We start from the raw sequence: 25,373 nt of genomic DNA, 5'->3' as shown, positions 1-25,373 counted from the left end.
CCAATTGCCCCTTGTTCTGTAGAATCAGATTCTGGTTTGGGCTTTAGTCAGAACTACGGCTCAGTTGAGTTCTCCACATGTTATTTCCTAGTACCTGGCGCTCTCCTTGTGCCCTTCTTCTCCCTAATTTCAGCTGCCCACACCTTGCCACACTCCTTGACTTTTTGTCCCACATTCTCAGGAGGACCTTGTTTGCTCCATCACTCCATAGCCCCCACCAGAAGACACTAAAGAAACCCATACTTAAGTGGTATAGGAGCCAATAGCCATCTAGGCCTGACTTAGCTTGTTGTAAAAGGACCGCCCCCGAGGAGCCCACCGCCAGTGTAAGATAACATAGACCACTTGAGCAACTTAAAACCTGGCCACTCCACATGCGCCTCGACCATCCGGCCTCAGCCTATCCTTAGTGGGAAAATGGCTCTTTAATTATTGGCTCTCCGGGAACTCTCCTTGTGCAATTTCTCACCCTAATTTCAGCTGCCCAGAACCTTGCCACACTCCTTGACTTTTTATCCTACATTCTCAGGAGGATCTTGTTTGCCCCACCACTCCGTAGCCCCCACCAGAAGACACTAAAGAAACCCATACTGAACTGGTATAGGAGCCAATAGCCATTTAGGCCACACCCCTGACTTAGCTTGTTGTAAAGGTACCACCCCCGAGGAGCCCACTGCCAGTTTAAGATAACAGACCACTTGAACAACTTAAAACCTGGCCACCCCACATGCACAGTGGGAAAACAGCACGATAATTATTGGCTCATGGCTATGGGGCCCATTCTCTTCTATTGGTGCCACTGCCTCTGTGTATCAGAAGAGTCACATGTAGCAACAGCTGGAAAGTCACAGGTTGGAGACCATTGATTTGGAGACGATCTGAGAATATCTACTCACGATGAGACCAATCCTCTAGAGGAGAGAAGATCTTTAAGCGACTTTCCGCGTAATGTATGACTAGCGTTCTCATTTCTGTTCACAGTGTAACCGCGGCGTCTACAGGAAATGTAATACCGTATCTCGTGCTCCTTAATTAAATTGTACCAATGTTTTGCCCTGGGAGGGAAAGTTAGGTTCAGACTTTCTTATGAAGTGATCAATATTGTGCTCAGTGCCGGCTCATTGCCTATTAGTGCACCGGTCCAGAGCAAATGCTTTAACATCTTTCTCCCTGGGTTACTGTTCTGCCACTGAGTCCAGTTGGTTTGAAGATGTCAGTAGTTCTGATCAGGTAAAACTGCAGCCAGTGTTGGGTATTGCCCCTGGAAAGATGTGTATTCAGACCTTTCTGTGTGTTGTAAGTAGCAGCAGGACTGTGTCTTATGGATTTATATTCTAGAATTGAAGCTTCAGGTGTGTGTCCTCACACTGCTGTGCTCTGCGCTCTCTGTAGCCAGTGTTAATTATTGTCCCGGGAGAGATGTGTAATCAGACCTTTCTGTATGTTGTTAGTAGCAGCAGGACTGTGATATGGATTTATATTCCCGAATTGAAACTCCAAGTGCGTGTCCTCACACTGCTGTGCTCTCTGAAGCCAGTGTGAGTTATTGTCCCAGGAGGGATGTGTAATCAGACCTTTCTGTATGTTGCTAGTAGTAGTAGCAGGGCTGTGTGATATGGATTTATATTCCAGGATTGGAATCCAAGTGCATGTCCGTACACTGCTGTGCTCTTTGCTCTCTGAAGCCAGTGTGAGTTATTTTCCCTGGAGACATCTATAATCATTACTTTATGTATGTTGATATGACTTTTGCTGTGACACTCATATTTAACTCACATGTCATGTTATTGTCCCTGGAGAGATGTGTAATCAAACCTTTTTGTATGTTGTTAGTAGCAGCAGGATTGTGAAATATGCATTTATATTCCAGGATTGAAGTTCCAAGTGCACTGGTCATCTTATCCTCACACTGCTGTACACTCTGCAGCCAGTGTTAGATATTGTCCCTGGGGAGATTTGTAATCAGACCTTTGTGTATGTTGTTAGTAGCAGCAGGACTGTAAAATATGCATTTATATTCCAGCATTGTAGCTTTTCCAAGAGCATTGGGCCCGTGTCCTCACACTGCTGTACTCTGCGCTCCCTGCTCTTTGCGCTGCCCTTTCTGCTGATCTGAGTAGCAGGGTTCTTATTAAACAGACAGCTTCACTCAGAGCAGATAGGAGAGGCTGTGGAGATGCTCAATGCAGTGAGCTAAGAGCACAGCAGTGTGAGAAGACGGTCACACCTCCTGAGGCTGCCAACTTTCATAAATATTGACCTATTCTATTTATATAACATCCATATGACCAACCTTGAAAATTCATTTAAAGAGGATTGCCCATGTAAGAAAATTCTCTAATTTCAACCCCCTAGTGATGTTTACACAAAAAAGATAATTTTTAACCCCTTACTTTACAATTTTACAGTTTTATTGCTGTTTTAGCTCCTATCACTCAGTGATGGTCAGTGTAAGATTCCAGAGTGGGTGAGGACTCTCTAGACCAGTGTTTCTCAACCTTTCTAATTCTGTGACCCCGCAATACAGTTCCTTATGTTGCGGTGACCCCAAACCATGTACAAGACTATAACGACTATAATGCTGCCCCCTATGTACAAGAATATAACTACTATAATACTGCCCCTATGTACAAGAATACAACTACTATAATACTGCCCCCTATGTACAAGAATATAACTACTATAATACTGCCCCCTATGTACAGGGATATAACTACTATAATACTGCCACCTATGTACAGGGATATAACTACTATAATACTACCCCCTATGTACAAGAATATAACTACTATAATACTGCCCCCTATGTACAAGACTATAATGACTATAATACTGCCCCCTATGTACAAGAATATAACTCCTATAATACTGCCCCCTATGTACAAGACTATAACTACTATAATACTGCCCCCTATGTACAGGAATATAACTACTATAATAGTGCCCCCTATGTACAGGAATATAACTACTATAATACTGCCCCCTATGTACAAGAATATAACTACTATAATACTGCCCCCTATGTACAAGAATATAACTACTATAATACTGCCCCCTATGTACAAGAATATAACTACTATAATACTGCCCCCTATGTACAAGAATATAACTACTATAATACTGCCCCCTATGTACAAGAATATAACTACTATAATACTGCCCCCTATGTACAAGAATATAACTACTATAATACTGCCTCCTATGTACAAGACTATAACTACTATAATACTGCCTCCTATGTACAAGAATATAACTACTGTAATACTACCCCCTATGTACAGGAATATAACTACTATAATACTGCCCCCTATGTACAAGAATATAACTACTATAATACTACCCCCTATGTACAGTGATATAACTACTATAATACTGCCCCCTATGTACAGGGATATAACTACTATAATACTGCTCCCTATGTACAAGACTATAACGACTATAATACTGCCCCATATGTACAAGACTATAATGACTATAATACTGCCTCCTATGTACAAGACTATAACTACTATAATACTGCCCCCTATGTACAGGGATATAACTACTATAATACTGCCCCCTATGTACAGGGATATAACTACTATAATACTGCTCCCTATGTACAGGGATATAACTACTATAATACTGCTCCCTATGTACAAGACTATAACTACTATAATACTGCCCCCTATGTACAGGGATATAACTACTATAATACTGCCCCCTATGTACAGGGATATAACTACTATAATACTGCCTCCTATGTACAAGACTATAACGACTATAATACTGCTCCATATGTACAAGACTATAACGACTATAATACTGCCTCCTATGTACAAGACTATAACTACTATAATACTGCCCCCTATGTACAGGGATATAACTACTATAATACTGCCCCCTATGTACAAGAATATAACTACTATAATATTGCCCCCCAATGTACAAGAATATAACTACTATACTACTGCCCCCTATGTACAAGAATATAACTATTATAATACTGCCCCCTATGTACAAGAATATAACTACTATAATACTGCCTCCTATGTACAAGACTATAACTACTATAATACTGCCCCCTATGTACAAGAATATAACTACTATAATACTACCCCGTATGTACAGGAATATAACGACTATAATACTGCCCCCTATGTACAGGAATATAACTACTATAATACTACCCCCTATGTACAGGAATATAACTACTATAATACTGCCCCCTATGTACAAGAATATAACTACTATAATACTACCCCCTATGTACAGGAATATAACTACTATAATACTGCCCCCTATGTACAAGACTATAACTACTATAATACTACCCCCTATGTACAAGAATATAACTACTATAATACTGACCCCTATGTACAGGAATATAACTACTATAATACTGCCCCCTATGTACAAGAATATAACTACTATAATACTGCCCCTATGTACAGGAATATAACTAGTATAATACTGCCCCCTATGTACAAGAATATAACTACTATAATACTGCCCCCTATGTACAGGAATATAACTACTATAATACTGCCCCCTATGTACAAGAATATAACTACTATAATACTACCCCCTATGTACAGGAATATAACTAGTATAATACTGCCCCCTATGTACAAGAATATAACTACTATAATACTGCCCCCTATGTACAGGAATATAACTACTATAATACTGCCCCCTATGTACAAGAATATAACTACTATAATATGGCCCCCTATGTACAGGAATATAACTACTATAATACTGCCCCTATGTACAGGAATATAACTACTATAATACTGCTCCCTATGTACAAGAGTATAACTACTATAATACTACCCCCTATGTACAAGAATATAACTACTATAATACTGCCCCCTATGTACAAGAATATAACTACTATAATACTGCCCCCTATGTACAGGAATATAACTACTATAATACTGCCTCCTATGTACAAGAATATAACTACTATAATACTGCCCCCTATGTACAAGAATATAACTACTATAATACTGCCCCCTATGTACAGGAATATAACTACTATAATACTGCCTCCTATGTACAGGAATATAACTACAATAATACTGCCCCCTATGTACAAGACTATAACTACTATAATACTGTCCCCCCTCCACCAGTTTTGGTTCCTCCATTTGCTGCCCCAGTTGTAGTGCCCCCCCCTCCTCCTGCCCCCAATTCTAGCCCCCCCCCTCCTGTCTCCAGTTTTGCCCCTTCTCCTGCCCCCAGTTCTAGTGCTTCCCCTCCTGCCCCCAGTTTTGGTGTCCCCGCCTGCTGCCTCCAGTTTTGCCCCTTCTCCTGCCCCCAGTTCTAGTGCTTCCCCTCCTGCCCCCAATTTTGGTGTCCCCCCCCCCCCTGCTGCCTCCAGTTTTGCCCCTTCTCCTGCCCCCAGTTCTAGTGCTTCCCCTCCTGCCCCCAGTTTTGGTGTGTGTCCCCTCCTGTCTCCAGTTTTGCCCCTTCTCCTGCCCCCAGTTCTGGTGATTCCCCTCCTTCTGCTTCAGGTTCTACTCACTGTGAGCAGAGCAGTCTGTTCCGCGGGAGTCTGTATAGAGGAGGAGCCAGATTTGCGGCAAAAACGTAAAAGGATCGCGACCCCTGTGCTTTGGTCGTTCGACCCCCTCTGGGGTCGCGACCCACAGGTTGAGAAACGCTGCTCTAGACAGACACTTCATGATTCCTTTGTGTTATGAGATGCTGTGTGCTGACAATGTGCTTAGATTATCAGGGTCCAGGGTTTATATACACAACATTTACGTTCTGAACATTGTACTAGTGTCTGACACATAGAAAGATGAGACAGATCAGAGATGAGATGATGAGATCCATGAGGCAGCTCTGCTATATCTCACCTATAACACATACTGTCAGATCTGCTGTGCATCCCCCTCCCCAGGATAAAGAACTTACCTCTCTGTAGATCTGTGTGTGAGCTCGTCCTGGAATGCAAGGGTGGGGGCTGGAGGCAGAGAGCAGCTCAGTGCAGCATCAGACAGAAGAGCAAGATGTCTGCCGGCCCTTAACTCAGAAGATCCAGGGGCAACCAAATTTGTGCACACCAGGACTGATAGAGACTGGTTGGAATTATATCTGTGAAATGCTGCATTTTTCTTAATACTGTTGAATTAGAGAATGTGTTATTTTGTTATCCTGCGTGCATTTAAGAAACTTGTCTTTGTGGGAAACCCCTTTAAGACCCTTTTTTTAGATCCAATCTCAAATGAAAGCCAAAAAAATCCCATTTTGTAGCAAAGGTAAGACAAAGAAGGGTCAGGAAAGCAGTCGCCTTATGGCGCTATCATTCAGTCTCAGAGTCGTCCGGAGAGCTGCAGTTCATCGACTTTTACGTTATTATAAACCCAACGCAGCGTCCGAGCCTCGACAGCCGGGAGCGAAAAACTCAGGAACATCGGAAACTTTTATGGTTTTATTACAGCCTTCAGAGATTCCGATGAATTTTATAGCAATAATAGGAGATTTGCTCTAATCCTCACTTCAATAATCGCCGACCCTTCAAGGCGACCTGTTCTGCGCGGCGCTCGTACACTTTCTTCCTGCACGTCCCACTTATTTCCCTATTGTAATTACCTGAGCTTAACGATTCAGCTAATGAGAGGAGACTCCTCCGTGTCAATGTAATAATCTGCAGGTAATGATGGAAGGTGCGAAGCTTCAGTATATCTATAGGGGATGATGGGCGGCTTTTACTGCACCCATATATAGTGATACTAACCCCGAGACTGTATAGCAGGGGGTCATCTGCCATGATCGCAGAAATGTAAACATAGAGTAACACTGGGGCACATTTACTAAGGGTCCACGAACTGCGATTCCGTCGGATTTTCCCAAATATTTCCATTTTGCCCCTGGTTTTTGGTGCACGTGATCGGATTGTGGCACATCGGCGTCAGCTTGCACGTGATAGAAATGGGGGGCGTGGCCGTCGGGCAACCCGACGGATTCGGAAAAAACGCAGAATTTAAAAAACGAAATGTGTCGCATGATCACCGACTCACATGCAGCAGGAAGAAGAAGGTGAACTCCGGCGGACCTTGGCACAGCAGCGACACCTGCAGGAGCTCAGGCGCACAATCTTAGTGAATTGCACCGGACCCGAATCCTCGTTGGACAACGCACCGCGGGATCGCGACTGGACCGGGTACGTAAATCTGCCCCATTGTCTCCAGTGCTATGGGCCAGTGCATGCAGAATGTTTATGGCTTCTTTCCCCCTCGCACTGCATTCTGGGCTTTGGCAATAAGGTCCTTTAGGTTCCAGAGTCTTTTACAGTTTCTTTGTTCCTGCTCTGTACACTTACGGCCTGACAATCCTTGCAGGGGTTATTGTAACAGCCTACAAGCTACAGCACTGATGGCCTCTGGAAACACCTACCAGAGCCCTTCAGGCTCATTAGCATAATTATAACAGTTAATTCTAGAAGGAATAACAAATATATCAAAATGCAGAACGGAGGGGATCTGGTAACACCCCCCCTTCACCTCCCCAGAACCTTGTAGTCTCGTTATCATACATTTGAAAGTTAATTTTAGAAGGAAGGAGACCATGAATAGCAAATATTAGAAGATAACACAGGCCTGGTGCCTCGATCTATGAGTAATGTCCCTGGTTTATCAGGATGGATTTTGATGGTAGATTTACTTACGTACAAGATTAGTTCCAATACTGTATCTAGCTGCTCGATTCATTTGAGGGTACAGGGGACCCCTGTTCTCAAGATCTTAAGATAGGAGAAAGCTTACTCTGACCAGAATATCCCTTTAAGGGGGCAGAACACAATGGGGCACATTTATGTACCTGTCCTGTTGTGATCCCCGAAAGTGCATTGTCCGCCCGGAATGCACTGTGCCACGAGTCACTAAGACCGCGCGCCCGATATCCTGCATGTGTCGCTTCTCTGCTCCGGGCCAACAGAGTTCCCCATTCGCGGACCCTTAGTAAATAAGCCCCAATATCTTAGACTCATTCCATGGTGCGTCCACACTACAATTGTCTGCTGTTACAAAAACAAAACCTTATCTTTCTGTATAGATTCACACTTCTCCCTGTTATGATAATGAGATGGCTCTGCGGACTCCGTCCCAATCTACACAGTATAGCTAAAAAGTGATCTGGAGGTAGCAGGAAATTACAGCTTACTGGGTGCTCCAGTGGAGGGTAAAAACTGCAAGATGGAAGATTTTTTGTCTAAATCATACTAGACTTTTACTCCAGGGTTACTACAGAGGTACTAAAGGTTATATCTTATATGTAGCAATCATCAAAAATGTGTCAAGGCTGGAATCTTGCTTTCGTTATATAGTTACCAGGAAATTGCTACATAAGTCACGGCAATGTAATGGCGGGCTATGCCTTCTCTTCTCAGCCTTATACATTGTTGCAGTTACATTACTGTCCTTTTAAATCAAGATCCTTCTGTACCGCGCTAAACTTGTCAAGTCTACGCGGTCCGATCTCCCAGCCGGGGTGTAAGCTTGTGGTATAATAGAGAGATTACAGAATTCAATGAAAGTAATAGCAGATTATTAGAGGTGTTTAACGTCTATAGATGGAGGATATTAGCGGCTGTGAGTAATTACCGGCTCCGTGTTACCCGATTAACATGAAATATCTGCATTTACTGCAGCTTAAAGGTGCGCGACTAGTGAGTAATCCACGTGTCCTGTGAGATTTTGAACCATTGCAACAATCTTAAAGGGGTTGTAACAAGTTGGATTGCTATCCATAGAGTAGGCAGGGGATAGCAATCTGATTGGTGGGGACCAACTGATCATGGGGGTCCTATTCTCTGTAATTGAATGAAGCCAGAGATCGAGCGTGCGCCCAGACCATTCCTTTTAATACTGTTGGAGTCTGAAATGACGATGACAATTGGACTTGGTACAAACCCTTTAACAAAGGAAGGTATAATTCTTTCAAAAGACTATGGAGACTGCAGCCAGTGTTCGTATTGTCCCTGGAGAGATGTGTAATCACACCTTTGTATATGTTGTTAGTAGCAGCAGGACTGTGAAATATTATTTTTTACTAATTTTCAGTTGTTAGGAATAATAATAATTAATAATAATTCTTTATTTATATAGCGCACACAGATTACACAGCGCTGCTCAGAGTTTGTCAAACCAGTCCCTGTCCCCAATGGGGCTCACAATCTAATCAACCTACCAGTATATGGGAGGAAACCGGAGGACCCAGAGGAAGGAAACCCACACAAACACAGAGAGAACATACAAACTCTTTGCAGATGTTGACCTGCTTATTTGCATAATTTTGCCAAGAAACTCTCAAAATGTAGGCGGAGCTTTTTATATTTTCATAAAAGGGGGGACTTCTGTCCTCTCCCAATAAATAGAAAAAGAAGCGTTTGTCCCTGATGAAGTATATTACAAAGTTTCTTCCATTCACTCAGAATCAGACTATCTGCTAAGAGTTTGTATGTTCTCTCTGTGTTTATGGGTTTCCGCCAGGTCCTCCGGTTTCCTCCCACACTCCAAAACATACTGTTAGGTTGATTAGATTGTGAGCCCCATTGGGGACAGGGACTGATCTGGCAAGTTCTGCGTAGCGCTGCATAATCTGTGTGCACTATATAGATAAAGGAATTTTTATTATTATTATTATTATTAATGGGTTATGGTTCTTGATGCCCTCTGAGGATGCCCTTAGGAGTCATCTGAGATAAGTTACCTACATTATTCATATCTACTAAATATTCCATATGAATGGAGGCCCCTCTGATGGTATATGCATCGTCACTTATATATCTGTATTATAGAGACGCTAATGGCTTCATGGACATTGTATAATTAATGACGGTCCGACGCTGCCAATTCCATTAACCCTTATATGTCACAATCACTTGCACTCAGGATGTGAACATCAAGTCAGGCTGAGGGTAAATCCTTAAAGAAACACATCCCACAACATTGATACATTGTTAGTGCAGATATGAGGGGCGGAGCATGACTCTGAGTTATGACTCTCTGTGTTAAGCTCCGCCTTCTCAGACTCTCCCCTAGGCATAACACAGTATATTACTGTAGCCAAGAGTGTTTCATGGTATTCTATAATATATTCTATTGTTCTCTTGTTTTGTAGGAGTCTACTGGACATGGATACATTCTCCAAGTCTGATCCGGGTAAGTGTTGAGCGCATTATTGTCCTGTGGTACTGCAGTGTAAAGCATGGGGGAAAAAAGTAGATAGGGGTAGAATAGTGAAGCCACTGAGTATAGGTGGGGTGTTCCCATCTACCTATGCATGTGTCATATGTTATAGGAACAGATAATTGTGTACAAGCTTACAAAGGACTTCCAAGACACATTGTAACCTACTACAACATCTATAACAAAGGCTACAAAGAAGGAGAATATATACATTCCCTGACAGCAAGCAGAGATCTTGAACAAAGTACATATAAAAGTTCCATAACTTCGTACAAAGAAAATGGATACGTCTTTGTCACTCTTCCTGCTGGTCTCTTTGCTTCCAGATAGGGGCGCTCTTCCTGGAGTGATGTCAGAGTTGTGTTGTGTGCCGAGCTCAGGTCCATACTTGCCCCTATTTTTTTGATAAAAATGAAGGCCTGTCCCAGTAAGAGAAGGGGTGGGAACTGCAACCCCTTCGCCTTTAAAGGGAACCCGTCACTAGGGACCTCATTTTCACTAAAGACAGGTCACACCTGCATTGTAAATGTTGTTTTTTGAAATGCATCCAAACCAAAGCCCAACCCCTGGGACTACACAGAGGATTCTGTCAGGGTGCAAGGTAAGTTATTACACACAATTATAGTGTAATGCAAATGCTTAGAGAAAGCAGAAAGACAGATTTGTAATGCAGGTGTGATGGGCTTCTGCAACCTGGCTTTAGTGAAAATGAGGTCCCTGGTGACAGGTTTCCTTTAAGTGGGTGGTCCAGCTAGTTTAGGTGCTGGATTTGCAATGCATATGCAGTCGGGGTGTAACTGTATAGTTGGTAATAATATGAATGCAGGACATTTCTAGCCTTTTTGCTGCCTGAGGTGAAAATTGAAAATGCTGCACCCCTCCCCACGCCCGATGATGCTAACTCATACACTGGTTGTCACTCAATGACACAGGCATTAGTGATATCTAGTATCTAGTACCTTACAGGACTTCTTTACGAATTGTACCGGCCATGGTTTATCTCTGCTGAATTCACAGTGAAATGTCTTCAGCTCCATGCAGCACAACTCCACACTGCGCCCCTAAAATAATCTGTCACTTACAGTATAAAGAAGCATCTTCCTAAATATATATTATCTTCACAACGTGACTTAACACACTCTTCCCCACACAAAACAACCTTTATATAGCCCCCAAATAAATTATAGTATCTACAGCACCCACAATTTGTTATTTATACCACACCCCCTGAACTAAAACACACAGCCTCCACAATTGATACTATACACAGCCTCCACAACAGATACTATACATAGTCTCCCCCAGTAGATACTATACACAGCCTCTCCCTATAAATACTATAAACAGCCTCCCACAATAAGTACTATAAGTACTATACACAGCCTCCCCCAGTAGATACTATACTATACACAGCCTCCCCCAATAGATACTATACACAGCCTCCCCCAGTAGATACTATACTATACACATCCTCCCCCATAAGATACTATACACATCCTCCCCCATTAGATACTATACACAGCCTCCCCCATTAGATATTATACACAGCCTCCCCCAGTAGATACTATACACAGCCTCCCCCATTAGATATTATACACAGCCTCCCCCAGTAGATACTATACACATCCTCCCCCATTAGATACTATACACAGCCTCCCCCATTAGATATTATACACAGCCTCCCCCAGTAGATACTATACACAGCCTCAACCAGCAGATACCATACACAGCCTCAACCAGTAGATACCATACACAGCCTCAACCAGTAGATACCATACACAGCCTCAACCAGTAGATACCATACACAGCCTCCCCCAGTAGATACTATACACAGCCTTCCCCATTAGATACTATACACAGCCTCCCCCATTAGATATTATACACAGCCTCCCCCAGTAGATACTATACACAGCCTCCCCCAGTAGATACTATCCACAGCCTCCCCCAGTAGATACTATACACAGCCTCAACCAGTAGATACCATACACAGCCTCACTCAGTAGATATTATTCACAGCCTCCCCCAGTAGATACTATACACATCCTCCCCCATTAGATACTATACACAGCCTCCCCCATTAGATATTATACACAGCCTCCCCCAGTAGATACTATACACATCCTCCCCCATTAGATACTACACACAGCCTCCCCCATTAGATATTATACACAGCCTCCCCCAGTAGATACTATACACAGCCTCAACCAGTAGATACCATACACAGCCTCAACCAGTAGATACCATACACAGCCTCAACCAGTAGATACTATACACAGCCTCCCCCAGTAGATACTATACACAGCCTTCCCCATTAGATACTATACACAGCCTCCCCCATTAGATATTATACACAGCCTCCCCCAGTAGATACTATACACAGCCTCCCCCAGTAGATACTATACACAGCCTCCCCCAGTAGATACTATACACAGCCTCAACCAGTAGATACCATACACAGCCTCACTCAGTAGATACCATACACAGCCTCGCCCAGTAGATACTATACATAGCCTCGCCCAGTAGATACCATACACAGCCTCACCCAGTAGATACTATACATAGCCTCGCCCAGTAGATACTATACATAGCCTCACCCAGTAGATAATATACACAGCCTCATCCAGTAGATACTATACACAGCCTCCCCCAGTAGCGATCTGCCGCCCCCTCAAGGATCAGTGATCAGCCGCCTGAAGCAGATGCGTCCCTGTGCATGTGTCTCCCTGCTCACCATCTCTTTTCATAGCATGCAGTCTCACACCCACAGTGCAGCTGCATCCCCCTCCTCTCCATGCTCTTCTTATGGTTGTACAGAGATCCTTCAGGCAGGGAAGTTGTATGTCACAGTTTCATACACTAGTACTGATAAATGAGATAGGATGGTGATAATGATAGCGTTAACCCTTTCATGCCTATTGGTCTATTATCTGGTCATGACACCCCTGCTCCCATGATGTGCGGTGATTGGCATAGATTTACTGAATATATAGAGCTCACACTTACATCTGCTGTGCATGAAGCCAGAGATTTGGCTGCGCAGATATTCAGATGCTGGATCCTCGCCGGGTCCTTTGGGGCCAATAAGAATATAAAGAGATTACACCGCCGCGCAAATCAGGTTATAATTACTACGCCTGTAACCTGTACAATATCCACGGACAAGCTGACAATCTCCTCTTGTTTTCCAGTGGTCGTATTATACGTGCAAGGGATCGGGAACAAGGAATGGACTGAGGTGAGTTTTTATGGATTTCTCTTATTATTATTATTGTGTTTTTAACATGGCTGCTCTTTACCCCAAGATGTGGGGGTACTGATTCTCCAAAAGGAGTGAAATGTGTCGGCATAAGGAGTCATAAAGGCTGTGCAAATGATCTCTCGATCCAAAAATTAGGACATTGCCATTCTCTTGGGAAGTAGCAATTATATATGTCAATGTCCGACCCTTTTAAGAGGCCTTGAATCATGACCTGGATGGAAGCCTAACCAGACGCGCAATGCACAGCCTAGCTGGGAGTCCTGGCCCAGAAACAGGCCTTTGCCAAAAATTTGGGGAGCATTGTTGATCCATCTGCTTATTAAAGGTCCGACCCTTTAAATGGGCCTTGTATACCTGGTACACACCCGTATTCTCCTGTGCACTGATAAAAGACAGTGGGGCAGATTTACTTACCCGGTCCATTTGCGATCCAGCGGCTTGTTCTCTGCGGTGGATTCGGGTCCGGCCGGGATTCACTAAGGCAGTTCCTCCGACGTCCACCAGGTGGCGCTGCTGCGCTGAGGTCCGCTGAAATGCACTCAAGTACACCGGCCTATTCCTGGTGAAGGTAAGTGCAAGCTCCACGACACTTTTTGTTTTTTAAATGCAGCGGTTTTTCCGAATCCGTCGGGTTTTCGTTCGGCCACGACCCCGATTTCCGTCGCGTGCATGTCGGCGCCGACGCGCCAAAATCCAATCGTGTGCGCCAAAATCCCGGGGCAATTCAGGGAAAATCGGCGCAAATCGGAAATATTCGGGTAACACGTCGGGAAAACGCGAAACGGGCCCTTAGTAAATGACCCCCAGTCTCTCTGGCTTTACATACATCCAAGATGTGTTCAAGGCCTATAATATGGGTCGGACATAAATTATAGGATACCACACACAACGTGAGCCCGGGGGGCGCTGTTTCACAAACAATGGGCAGTATAGGAGCCGTATACACAACACAAGAGGAGGCTCTTTACTTTGGACAATATGCAATGTTTGCTTCATTGTTAGACAAAACTTTACACAAAACTTTCTATTTATTATTATTATTATTACTGTTTTAATTGCAGATTTTTTTTGTTTTATTTTCCCATTGTTGCAAATTATCCTTCTTTCACCGAGCGAGAAAAATCTGCACAAGCCTCATCAATGTGATAACATAGCAGTATCCCATCACAGGGTGAATATCTAATATAAGAGGCATCAGGTCATTTCACAAGCAATTACCCATTAACCTGATAGTAAAAATGTGTGTGTTTAGCAGATTCCAGAGAAGATGATGAGGTTATTGTCTGCAAAGCCCTTATCTCCTCAAGAACCAAGGAGCAGGAATACATTACTTCATACTATCACACAGCGTCCAAATACTTCACTCCCAGCTACTGCAACTACTATAATACTGCCCCCTATGTACAGGAATATAACTACTATAATACTGCCCCCTATGTACAGGAATATAACTACTATAATAATGCCCCCTATGTACAGGAATATAACTACTATAATACTGCCCCCTATGTACAAGAATATAACTACTATAATACTGCCCCCTATGTACAAGAATATAACTACTATAATACTGTCCCCTATGTACAAGAGTATAACTACTATAATACTGCCCCCTATGTACAAGAATATAACTACTATAATACTGCCCCCTATGTACAAGAATATAACTACTATAATACTACCCCTATGTACAAGAATATAACTACTATAATACTGCCCCCTATGTAAAAGAATATAACTACTATAATACTGCATCCTATGTACAGGAATATAACTACTATAATACTGCCCCCTATGTACAAGAATATAACTACTATAATACTGCCCCCTATGTACAAGAATATAACTACTATAATACTGCTCCCTATGTACAAGAATATAACTACTATAATACTGCCCCTATGTACAGGAATATAACTACTATAATACTGCTCCCTATGTACAAGAATATAACTACTATAATACTGCCCCCTATGTACAAGAATATAACTACTATGATACTGCCCCCTATGTACAAGAATATAACTACTATAATACTGCCCTATGTACAGGAATATAACCACTATAATACTGCCCCCTATGTACATGAATATAAATACTGTAATACTGCCCCCTAGGTACAAGAATATAACTACTATAATACTGCCCCCTATGTACAAGAATATAACTACTAAAATACTGCCCCCTATGTACAGGAATATAACTACTATAATACTGCCCCCTATGTACAAGAATATAACTACTATAATACTGCCCCCTGTGTACAAGAATATAACTACTATAATACTGCCCCTGTGTACAAGAATATAACTAATATAATAATGCCCCCTATGTACAAGAATAGAACTACTATAATACTGCCCCCTATGTACAGGAATATAACTACTATAATACTGCCCCCTATGTACAGGAATATAACTACTATAATACTGCCCCCTATGTACAAGAATATAACTACTATAATACTGCCCCCTATGTACAGGAATATAACTACTATAATACTGCCCCTATGTACAAGAATATAACTACTATAATACTGCCCCTATGTACAAGAATATAACTACTATAATACTGCCCCCTATGTACAAGAATATAACTACTATAATACTGCCCCTATGTACAGGAATATAACTACTATAATACTGCCCCCTATGTACAAGAATATAACTACTATAATACTGCCCCCTATGTAGAAGAATATAACTACTATGATACTGCCCCCTATGTACAAGAATATAACTACTATAATACTGCCCTATGTACAGGAATATAACCACTATAATACTGCCCCCTATGTACAAGAATATAAATACTGTAATACTGCCCCCTATGTACAAGAATATAACTACTATAATACTGCCCCCTATGTACAAGAATATAACTACTATAATACTGCCCCCTATGTACAGGAATATAACTACTATAATACTGCCCCCTATGTACAAGAATATAACTACTATAATACTGCCCCCTATGTACAAGAATATAACTACTATAACACTGCCCCTATGTACAAGAATATAACTACTATAATACTGCCCCCTGTGTACAAGAATATAACTAATATAATACTGCCCCCTATGTACAAGAATAGAACTACTATAATACTGCCCCCTATGTACAGGAATATAACTACTATTATACTGCCCCCTATTTACAGGAATATAACTACTATAATACTGCCCCCTATGTACAAGAATATAACTACTATAATACTGCCCCCTATGTACAGGAATATAACTACTATAATACTGCCCCTATGTACAAGAATATAACTACTATAATACTGCCCCCTATGTACAAGAATATAACTACTATAATACTGATCCCTATGTACAAGAATATAACTACTATAATACTGCCCCCTAGGTACAAGAATATAACTACTATAATACTGCCCCCTATGTACAGGAATATAACTACTATAATACTGCCCCTATGTACAAGAATATAACTACTATAATACTGCCCCCTATGTACAAGAATATAACTACTATAATACTGCCCCCTATGTACAAGAATATAACTACTATAATACTGCCCCCTATGTACAAGAATATAACTACTATAATACTGCCCCCTATGTACAAGAATATAACTACTATAATACTGCCCCCTATGTACAAGAATATAACTACTATAATACTGCCCCCTATGTACAGGAATATAACTACTATAATACTGCCCCCTATGTACAAGAATATAACTGCTATAATACTGCCCCCTATGTACAAGAATATAACTGCTATAATACTGCCCCCTATGTACAAGAATATAACTGCTATAATACTGCCCCCTATGTACAAGAATATAACTGCTATAATACTGCCCCCTATGTACAAGAATATAACTACTATAATACTGCCCCCTATGTACAAGAATATAACTGCTATAATACTGCCCCCTATGTACAAGAATATAACTGCTATAATACTGCCCCCTATGTACAAGAATATAACTGCTATAATACTGCCCCCTATGTACAAGAATATAACTACTATAATACTGCCCCTATGTACAAGAATATAACTACTATAATACTGCCCCCTATGTACAAGAATATAACTACTATAATACTGCTCCCTATGTACAGGTATATAACTACTATAATACTGCTCCCTATGTACAATAATATAACTACTATAATACTGCCCCCTATGTACAGGAATATAACTACTATAATACTGCCCCCTATGTACAAGAATATAACTACTATAATACTGTCCCCTATGTACAGGAATATAACTACTATTATACTGCCCCCTATGTACAAGAATATAACTACTATAATACTGCCCCCTATGTACAAGAATATAACTATAATACTGATCCTTTTGCAAGAAAAAAAAAATTCTGTATAAAATATTCAGTGAGCACCTGTTAACATGTAATCCTTACGTTCCTCCTGTATATGTCAGGTTAGACTTTTCTATCCATTTATTTCCCAGGGCTTTGCTCTTTGATGTGTGACGCTGAGTGTTTGCGGTATGTAATGGGGTGTGAGTATTATACTGGATTGCTCAAGCAGGAAATCCTCCCTGGGTTCAGCAGATGTAGATGCGGCTCCTCCTCGCATTCTCTTCTTGGGAGACTTTTCTAGGAAAATTGATGCATTACCTATGGGCTTTGGGGTGTAGCTATAGGGGGCGCAGAGGCTTCACTCACTCCCATGTTCTGCTGCTTGGGGGGGTCCTAATGGCCCCTTTGCCATACATGGAGACTACAGTATTATACATGGAGCATGTTAGGTGGGGCCCCTGGTACAGATTGGGGCCCCAAGGCTTCAGATGAGCCTCATCCATGTAGAATAGGCTATGACCGTATAATAATAATAAGTATGTATTGGGCAGGGGGCGGGGGGGAGGGGGTTAGTGCTCGCTATGAATTACCCCTATAAATTCTTATCTTATTTCCCTGCAGGGAGAGGACTGATCACATTACCTGTAGTATAATCCGTACGGATCACAGAGTAATATCATCGCCGGTTGTGTTTCCGCCTACACCCGGTCTGTAATTGAGTCTATATATTGCCGGAGCCGTAAAAAAAAAAAAGTATTTGCCCCCTTCTGCAATTTTTTGCAGAAGGGGAAAGTGCAAGAAAATCCCAATACTCCGCCATCCGTAGTACAGGGGTGTAGCTGTAGGGGGCAGCACCAAGACCAATGTTTTGCTACTTTTTAGAATTTTTAAAAAGAAATCGGAAAATTTGATCATCTTGCTGTGAAATTTTGTATTGGCAGGAGATGATGCCCGATGGGTATGGGGTATAGGAATCAGGAAATGGGTAGGGATCATCATGGTCATTGGTCTGGGGATAAAAAACAGAGCTCTTAAAGGTGATGTTAAGGGAGGAAGGTCGAATCTCCAGGTGGATGTGGGACATGATCGCAACGGGCACCTGGTCTACCCATGTTTAATCTGATGACTATGGGCCTCACATTGACATCTATCCTGAACTTAAAGGGGTTTTCCATTTTTTTGATTCTGGAGGCTATTCTCAGTATCATATAGGAGGGGTCCAACACCCCTCAAGGAACTCATAAGCCTTTCCGCCTTATGTGTACCGCAACTTAGCTCCATTAACAGAGTTGCAGTTCCCCTTTTGGCCACTAGTGGAGGACTTATGGAATTAGAGGAAGTCCAGAACAGCTGATTGTTGTGAGATCGGGGTGTCAGATCCCCAACGATGTGATACTTGGCACTTATTCTAAAGGATAGGTTTTAAAAAATCCCTTTAAGACCCTAATTTTCACCCTCCTCCTATCACTGGTCATTGGCAGCTGCAGAGTTAATCACTCCTGATCTGGATGACTGGGGCCAGACGATAGTGCGGAGCGTGACTGACACATCTCTGCTGCACAGTGTAGCGATTACCGCTGGAGAGTCACCTCGGTGCAGCCTGCGTTACAGTGTTACAGACAGAATACCGCAGCAGATAATATCGTCTAATGAACTTGAGCCGGAGATATAGAAACTAAAGGAAAACTAAATGAGATCTGCATCTAGTGGGAAATCTTGCGTCGGTCACGGCCACTGGGAAAGACTGATTGAATTAATTAGCCCCTCCCCTCAAGCCTCCTATTTAAATACAAGTAAAATATACTGGAGGGTTAATTATAATATACTAAATTAAATAAAAAACTAATGATTGTAAAATACTGTCCACTAGATCCCTTCACACTTCCTGTCCTCTACGGATCACTTTTCAGTTTTACTGTATAGCCCAGGACAGCTGTGCAGAGCCTTCTCTTTATCATTATAAGGAATGACAGCTTTATTGTGTAGCCTAGGACAGATATACAATGCCTTCTCATTATTATAAGGAATGACAGCTTTATTGTGTAGCCCAGGACAAAATTTGCAGAGCCTTCTCATTATCATTATAAGGAATGATAGCTTTATTGTGTAGCCCAGGAAAGATATACAGAGCCTTCTCGTTATCATAAGGAATGACCACTTTATTGTGTAGCCCAGGACATATATACAGCGCCTTCTCATTATTATAAGGAATGACAGCTTTATTGTGTAGCCCAGGACAAAATTTGCAGAGCCTTCTCATTATCATTATAAGGAATGACAGCTTTATTGTGTAGCCCAGGACAGATATACAGAGCCTTCTCATTATCATTATAAGGAATGACAGCTTTATTGCGTAGCCCAGGACAGAATGTGCAGAGCCTACTCATTATCATTATAAGGAATGACAGCTTTATTGTGTAGCCCAGGACAGAATGTGCAGAGCCTTCTCATTATCATTATAAGGAATGACAGCTTTATTGTGTAGCCCAGGACAGAATGTGCAGAGCCTTCTCATTATCATTATAAGGAATGACAGCTTTATTGTGTAGCCCAGGACAGATATACAGAGCCTTCTCATTATCATTATAAGGAATGACAGCTTTACTGTATAGCCCAGGACAAAATTTGCAGAGCCTTCTCATTATCATTATAAGGAATGACAGCTTTATTGTGTAGCCCAGGACAGGATGTGCAGAGCCTTCCCATTATCATTATAAGGAATGACAGCTTTATTGCGTAGCCCAGGACAGAATGTGCAGAGCCTACTCATTATCATTATAAGGAATGACAGCTTTATTGTGTAGCCCAGGACAGAATGTGCAGAGCCTTCTCATTATCATTATAAGGAATGACAGCTTTATTGTGTAGCCCAGGACAGAATGTGCAGAGCCTTTTCATTATCATTATAAGGAATGACAGCTTTATTGTGTAGCCCAGGACACAATATGCAGAGCCTTCTCATTATCATTATAAGGAATGACAGCTTTATTGTATAGCCCAGGATAGAATATGCAGAGCCTTCTCATTATAAGGAATGACAGCTTTATTGTGTAGCCCAGGACAGAATATGCAGAGCCTTCTCATTATCATTATAAGGAATGACAGCTTTATTGTGTAGCCCAGGACAGATATACAGAGCCTTTTCATTATCATTATAAGGAATGACAGCTTTATTGTACTTTTGGTGGCCTGAATAAGAAACGCCGGTAACATAATATCTTATACACATAGATATGGCTCTGTATGCACCCTCTATTGTCCCTCTTAGGACCTTAGGGGAGGGGCTGCCGCGATCCAGCGGCGCGTTCTCCGACGAGGATTCGGGTCTTCCGGCGATTCAGCAAGCTCGTGCGTCCAACTTCCTGCAGGTGTCACTGCTGCGCCGAGGTCCGCCGGAGTTCACCATCTTCTTCCCGATGCATGTAAGTGCTTGATTTTGCGACACACTTCGTTTTTTAAATTCTGCGTTTTTTCCGAATCCGATGGCCACCCCCCCCACCCATTTATGTTGCATGAAAGCCAACGCGATTGCGCAGAAATTCGTTCACGTGCATCAAAATCCCGGGAGAATTTGGCGCAAAACAGAAAAAGTCGAGAAACCCCACGAAAGTGTGGCCGCGGAGCCCTTAGTAAATGAACCCCAGTATTTGAGTTCACAGCAGAGGTCCACAGTTGTTAAAGGGGGTCAATTTGGTACAGATGACCAATTGTAATGTCAAGTATCAGATCAGCAGGGATCATACAACCCCATGAGAAACTCTAGGAAGCTTCTGGTGCCCAAACTATACAGGGGACTGTTCACTTGAATGTGAACAAAGCTAAAGTTCCCCTTTAAATTCTTATACTCTATAGACATCCATCGTTACTTCTGGGTAGTTTCCCAGTTTAATCACCCCACTAAGGTTTTCTCAGGTCAATTACGTTACCCCAGTGGTGAGGAGACTGTACCAGACCCTCTGCTGTGGACAGGATCGCTGCAGCTGAGACGGCAGAGACCACGTGCTGCAGATAAATATCCTTGTCACTATGTATTCCATGGGGCCGGTGTGAATCTCTGCTCAGTCCTCTGTACCATCTGCTCTGCCTATTTCCTCAAGTGGCTTTTCCATTCTCCAAACCAAGTGACGAATGACAGCCAATCAGAGCTCTCCATTATCTGGACGCGGTTCCCTTCCTTATGGGATTCCCTTCCTTGTTAGTACTTCAAACAGATTAAAACAAATTGTAGAGAATACATATTACAGATTCAGGGGGGCGTACATTTAAGAATACTTTGTGGTGACTGCGTGTTGCCATTATTTATTACATGGCTATGCAGGGGACTTGGAGCTCTGTATCAGTAAGCAGGTGGCATCACCTACCTGTACTAAAGGTATAGATTAATTATTGGTGTTACAGGGGTCTACTGTACATATGACATACAAGACCCCTCCCATAGGCGAGGGCAGGTGGAGTATTTTATATGGGGGTGTAATATCCAGAATAAGTGATACAGTGAAACGGAGCGGAATAAATGCAGAACTGAAAGACTGAGACCTGCTAAATACACAGACGGAAGGGGGGAGGATTCGCAGTGCGCAGCCGGGATTACAGATACAAGGGGGGCGCGTTAACCTCAATCCTGACACAGAATGTAATGCAGATGGCAGAGGAATTCCCTATTACTTGGAAGTAATGATTTCATGAAATGCTGGAAGCGTGCCCGATGCATTAAACATAACACAGGGAGCGGGCAATCCATGAGCCTCAGCTAGGAATATCTGCCCAACGCTCTCCGATCCCTTAATAATAGGGATTGGCCGGAAGCATTTGTCATCTATTAGAGTCATCCACTTCTACAAAGCTTATACATTGCCCTATATACCTTGTCTACACATTACCCTATATACCTTGTCTACACATTGCCCTATATACCTTGTCTATGAATTGCCCTATATACCTTGTCTACACATTTTCCTATATACCTTGTCTACACATTGCCCTATATACCTTGTCTACACATTCCTCTATATACCTTGTCTGCACATTACCCTATATACCTTGTCTGCACATTGCCCTATATACCTTGTCTGCACATTACCCTATATACCTTGTCTGCACATTGCCCTATATACCTTGTCTGCACATTGCCCTATATACCTTGTCTGCACATTGCCCTATATACCTTGTCTACACATTGCCCTATATACCTTGTCTACACATTGCCCTATATACCTTGTCTACACATTGCCCTATATACCTTGTCAGCACATTGCCCTATATACCTTGTCAGCACATTGCCCTATATACCTTGTCTACACATTGCCCTATATACCTTGTCAGCACATTGCCCTATATACCTTGTCTACACATTGCCCTATATACCTTGTCTAAACATTGCCCTATATACCTTGTCAGCACATTGCCCTATATACCTTGTCTACACATTGCCCTATATACCTTGTCAGCACATTGCCCTATATACCCTTGTCTACACATTGCCCTATATACCTTGTCTACACATTGCCCTATATACCTTGTCTACACATTGCCCTATATACCTTGTCTACACATTGCTCTATATACCCTTGTCTGCACATTGCCCTATATACCTTGTCTGCACATTGCCCTATATACCTTGTCTGCACATTGCCCTATATACCTTGTCTACACATTGCCCTATATACCTTGTCTACACATTGTCCTATATACCTTGTCTACACATTGCCCTATATACATTGTCTACACATTGCCCTATATACCCTTGTCTACACATTGCCCTATATACCCTGTCTACACATTGCCCTATATACCTTGTCTACACATTGCCCTATATACCTTGTCTACACATTGCCCTATATACCTTGTCAGCACATTGCCCTATATACCTTGTCTACACATTGCCCTATATACCCTTGTCTACACATTGCCCTATATACCTTGTCAGCACATTGCCCTATATACCTTGTCTACACATTGCCCTATATACCTTGTCTAAACATTGCCCTATATACCTTGTCAGCACATTGCCCTATATACCTTGTCTACACATTGCCCTATATACCTTGTCAGCACATTGCCCTATATACCTTGTCTACACATTGCCCTATATACCCTTGTCTACACATTGCCCTATATACCTTGTCAGCACATTGCCCTATATACCTTGTCTACACATTGCCCTATATACCTTGTCTACACATTGCCCTATATACCTTGTCAGCACATTGCCCTATATACCTTGTCTACACATTGCCCTATATACCTTGTCAGCACATTGCCCTATATACCTTGTCTACACATTGCCCTATATACCTTGTCAGCACATTGCCCTATATACCTTGTCTACACATTGCCCTATATACCTTGTCTACACATTGCCCTATATACCTTGTCAGCACATTGCCCTATATACCTTGTCTACACATTGCCCTATATACCTTGTCAGCACATTGCCCTATATACCTTGTCTACACATTGCCCTATATACCTTGTCTACACATTGCCCTATATACCTTGTCTACACATTGCCCTATATACCTTGTCAGCACATTGCCCTATATACCTTGTCTACACATTGCCCTATATACCTTGTCAGCACATTGCCCTATATACCTTGTCTACACATTGCCCTATATACCTTGTCAGCACATTGCCCTATATACCTTGTCTACACATTGCCCTATATACCTTGTCTACACATTGCCCTATATACCTTGTCAGCACATTGCCCTATATACCTTGTCTACACAGTGCACTATATACCCTGTCTACACATTGCCCTATATACCTTGTCTATGAATTGCCCTATATACCTTGTCTACACATTTTCCTATATACCTTGTCTACACATTGCCCTATATACCTTGTCAGCACATTCCTCTATATACCTTGTCTGCACATTACCCTATATACCTTGTCTACACATTGCCCTATATCAGTGATGGCGAACCTTTTGGAGACAGAGTGCCCAAACTACAAGCTAAAACCACTTATTTAACATGAAGTGCCAACATGGATTTTTAAGAAGTAACTTATTGCTTCCTGTTCTTCCACATCAAAACCTTCTCACTTTTCCCGCAGTTCCAAACAGCCAATAAAGTGTCACTTTAAAATAGCATTTAGAGCAGCATCTCTTAAGTTGCCTGGGACTGCAGAAAGGTTTGATGGATTTGGTCATATTTGGTGACCTCTGTCCTGGGCCAATGGTCTGAGTGCCCACAAAAATGGTTCCGAGTGCCACTTCTGGCACCCGTGCCATAGGTTTGCCACCACTGCCCTATATACATTGTCAGCACATTATCATACATACCGTGCCATTGTTCCATATACCCTGCCCTATATACTTTGTCAGCACATTACTCTATATACCCTATCTGTATATTGCCCTATTTACCCGGCAAGTACCTTGCTATATATACCCTGCCCTATGTGCCGCCCTGAGGCAGAAGTATTGTACAGCTAGAGTAGATGTCCTCCCTTCATATAATTTTTACATCCAGATTCTGCACAGGTCGCTCCAAATCCCCTGCACGAACAGATTTAAAGGGAACCTGTCAGCAGCTGTGACCTCGCAGGTTGCAGTCAGTGTTAGGTCTTATCCCTGCAAAGATGTGTAATCAGACCTATGTTTGTGTATGTTGTTAGTAGCAGCAGGT

At 42.1% G+C, this 25,373-nt stretch overlaps 1 protein-coding gene across 1 annotated transcript in view; it reads left to right on the top strand.

The window, feature by feature from the left end:
• CPNE9 (copine family member 9) overlaps positions 1-25,373 on the top strand; it is a 176,849-nt gene that overhangs the window by 25,502 nt on the left and 125,974 nt on the right. The window contains exons 3-4 of the mRNA XM_072128058.1: positions 10,111-10,151; positions 13,367-13,413. Coding sequence (XP_071984159.1) covers positions 10,111-10,151; positions 13,367-13,413 — 88 coding nt within the window. The remainder of the gene's footprint in view (positions 1-10,110; positions 10,152-13,366; positions 13,414-25,373) is intronic.

The sequence above is a fragment of the Engystomops pustulosus genome, chromosome 10 (assembly GCF_040894005.1).
Source record: "Engystomops pustulosus chromosome 10, aEngPut4.maternal, whole genome shotgun sequence".
NCBI lineage: Eukaryota > Metazoa > Chordata > Amphibia > Anura > Leptodactylidae > Engystomops > Engystomops pustulosus.
The sequence above is the reverse complement of the archived record's forward strand: the minus strand, read 5'-3'. Positions and strand labels throughout refer to the sequence as shown.